General features: G+C 44.4%; 1 protein-coding gene across 1 annotated transcript; it reads right to left on the bottom strand.

Moving 5' to 3' along the window:
• Positions 1 to 362: 362 nt before the first annotated feature.
• LOC145584125 (uncharacterized) lies at positions 363 to 2,906 on the bottom strand. Its single transcript, XM_081641044.1, has 3 exons — positions 1,736 to 2,906; positions 1,324 to 1,547; positions 363 to 563 (listed from the first exon to the last, which is right to left on the bottom strand). Exons 1-3 carry the CDS (start codon positions 2,904 to 2,906, stop codon positions 363 to 365), a joined length of 1,596 nt encoding a protein of 531 aa, XP_081497170.1.
• Between the last annotated feature and the right edge of the window lie 550 nt (positions 2,907 to 3,456).

The following is a 3,456-nucleotide window of genomic DNA, read 5'->3' as shown; positions in this document are numbered from 1 at the left end:
GTAGCAACACCCACCTCTTCCCTCTTCCAGTCATCATCAAAGATAGCGCGATAAGCGGATTTGACTGAATACTCTCCATGCTTTTCTAAGTCCTAACAGACAGTATCTTGCGGCAGCCTGCTACTTATAGGGATGCTAGTAATTCTTCCCACCTTAAAAGGCATAAATAATTATGACAGAAACACAACATCCCAGCAATGATTACCCACATCAATCAGCTCACTAACCTTCATATTCGGGTCAACAGCACCTCGAGGCAATAAAATCTTATGCGTTTGAGTATTAGGGACCCATGGATCAGACCATACCTTGACAAAAGCACCATCAACCACACTCCAACGCATCCCCTTCCTGACAACCTATCAAGCCTCGGCAATTCCACGCCAAGTATAGCTAGGATTCGACCCAATTTCAGCATTCATAAAGGACGAAGAGGGATAATACCGACCCTTGAGGATTTGCTCTAGCAGACTACCAAGTTTCATCATCAAACGCCAAGATTTCTTGCCGAGGAGCGCCCAATTGAACAATTTGAGATCCCGGAATCCCAAACCACCTTCATCCTAAGGCAAACATAATTTTTTCCAAGAAAGCCAGTGAATCTTTCTCTCACCCTGCTTTTGATCCCACCAAAATTGAGCAACAAGAGACCGAAATTCGTTACAAAAAGACGATGGTAATTTAAACACACTCATTGCGTAGGTAGGAAGAGATTGGTCCACTGCCTATATCATGACCTCCCTACCCGCTTTAGAAAGAACCACCCCCTTCCACCCTTGAAGCTTCTTCCAAAGCTTCTCTTTCACACCCTTAGTAATCACTTTTTTCGACCTACCCACCACGGTACGTAGACCTAAATAACGATCATGCACATCCACCTCCCTAACACCCAAGCTATTAGCAAACTGTGATCTCATCGGCCTTGTAAGCCCCTTACTGAAGGAAACGGTGGTTTTGTCAAAATTTATTTTTTGCCCCGATGCACGCTCATAGGTCTCCAACACCTCTTTAATCGCCTCAGTCTCACCCAAGGAAGCTTTTGAGAAAATATTACAGTAATCCGCAAACTACAAGTGCCTAACCGTGGGAGCTGAAGGAGCAATCCGGATCCCATGTAGGCTACCCCTCTCTTTAGCACTCCGGAGCAGATGCAAAAAGACCTCCGCACACAAAATAAAGAGATACGGTGAAATAGGATCACCTTGCCGAATGCCCCTTCCCGGAGAAAAATCATTCGAAGGCCTCCCATTGATCAGAACCGAGAAAGTAATCGACCTCACACAATTCATAACACTATTCCTCCATCTCTGATCAAAACCAAACCTCACAAGAACGACCTCCAAAAAATCCCCACTCAATTCTATCATATGCCTTTGACATATCCAGTTTCATAGCCATACAACCCTGCTTATTCGGCAAATTTTTCATATGGTGAAATGATTCAAAAGCCACAAGGATATTATCAGTTATTAGTCTACCCAGGGTAAACGCACTCTGATTCACCGCAATAATTTTATCCAGAAAAACTTTCAAACGATTTGCCAAGACTTTCGAACCAAGTTTATAGACCATATTACACAAGGAAATAGGCCTAAAATAAACCATACGATCAGCACCTTTTTTCTTCGGGATAAGGGCAATGAAAGTTCTATTTAAATAAGCAAACTCCACGCAAGATAGAGAGGACAACATTAGAAACTGAAGGACATACTAAATGCCAATAATTGGCACATACCATCCTGCCCAGGGGCCTTAATTAGATGCATTTGATCGAGAGCAAATTTAACCTCATCATTGGAATAATCAGCTTTCAGAACTGAATTCATTTCTTCCGTCACTCTAGCATAAAATCCTTGCAAAGCTTGATCAATCATAGAAGGGTGAGAGGACGTGAAGATGTCTCGAAAATAAGCCACAGCTGCTGCCCCGACTTTTTCATCACCTGAATGCACCACATTATTATCATCATATAATTTGTCAATCATATTTCTCCTTTTCCTACTCGAGGCTCGTTGATGAAAGAACTTTGAGTTCTTATCACCTTCCGACAGCCAAAGCACACGAGATCTTTGTTTCCAGTAGGTCTCTTCCAAGTGAACAAGACCCGCAATATCCCGGACCAAACTCCGACCCTGGGCTAGCTGGGCAGCAATCAATACCCCTCTATTTAACTTCTTAAGCTTCTTTCTTTTCTTCCTCAATTCCCGAAAAACAGCCCAATATTTCGTGACACTCCATTCCTTTAGATCACCAGCGCACATATTAAGCTTCGACTCTAAGTCAACACCACCTTTCCAAGCGTTCTCAACCACAAGCTCACAACCCTCATCCATTTGCCACACCTGCTTAAAGCGAAAAGGCTTATCACCAAGTCTATTATCACCCACTCGACGCAGAAGGAGCTTAATGGGAGCGTGATCAGACCAATCTCTATCAAGGTGAACCAAAAGCGAATCAGGGAACATCTCTTTCCAACTCTCCACAGCTAAAGCACGATCCAAACGACATTGAGTGTTTTCACCCTCCTCTCTCCCATTATCATAGGTAAATTCATAACCCGAAAAAGGGATACTAGTAAACCCACAAAAATCCACCGCCTCCTTGAAATTCATCATTTGCCAATCCGCCCTATCGTTCCCACTATTCTTCTCCGATGGAAAAAGAATTTCATTAAAATCACCAATGCACATCCACGGGAGAGTTGAGTGACTAGAGAGCTCCCTCAACAAACTCCATGACAAGTGTCTATTATGTACCTCAGGCCAACCATAGAGCCCAGTCAAACGCCATACATCATCCCCTAAACCACCTCGAACCTCAACGTCCACATGATGAACCGACATAGAACACAACACTACATCAATCCCCTTCCTCCATAACAAAGCCAAACCACCAGAACGCCCCATCAAATCTACTACAACTCCCTCAAATTCCCCTAACCTCTCCTAAACCCTACGAAACTCAACACTACTCAATTTCGTCTCTGATAAGAAAATTATAGACGGGGCCTCTCTCCGCACCAGGTCACAGAGACAGCTAACACCTCCGCCACCCGCCAACCGATTGAAGATCCTACTGTTGCCACCTTCTTATTAACCCCCTCCATCGAACCTTCCTCACCAACCCCCTCTCGAACTCTCTTCCCCAACATCATCTCACTAGCAGCCAACATATCACAATTCTCACTGCCACCCTTATCCCTGACTACCTTTTTCCAAGTTTTCCCTCCCACCTTTCTCTCATTTCCCCTATCCCCTGCTGTAAAAATCATCGTAGCCTGCTCACATTTCTCCCTCAATCTTGACAGCCCATCCAACAACACTTTCTCCCCACTAACCCTCTCTTCCCTCCCTACTACACCATCATATCCCGAGCTCTCCTCAGTAACTATCCTACTGCCTCCATCCTACTACTAACCACGATGACATCCTCCAAGATCCCACCCCCACCAGAAAG

Source organism: Chenopodium album, chromosome 16 (assembly GCF_948465745.1).
Source record: "Chenopodium album chromosome 16, dcCheAlbu1.1, whole genome shotgun sequence".
In the NCBI taxonomy this organism is placed as follows: domain Eukaryota; kingdom Viridiplantae; phylum Streptophyta; class Magnoliopsida; order Caryophyllales; family Amaranthaceae; genus Chenopodium; species Chenopodium album.
This window is presented reverse-complemented; position numbering and strand designations above follow the sequence as displayed.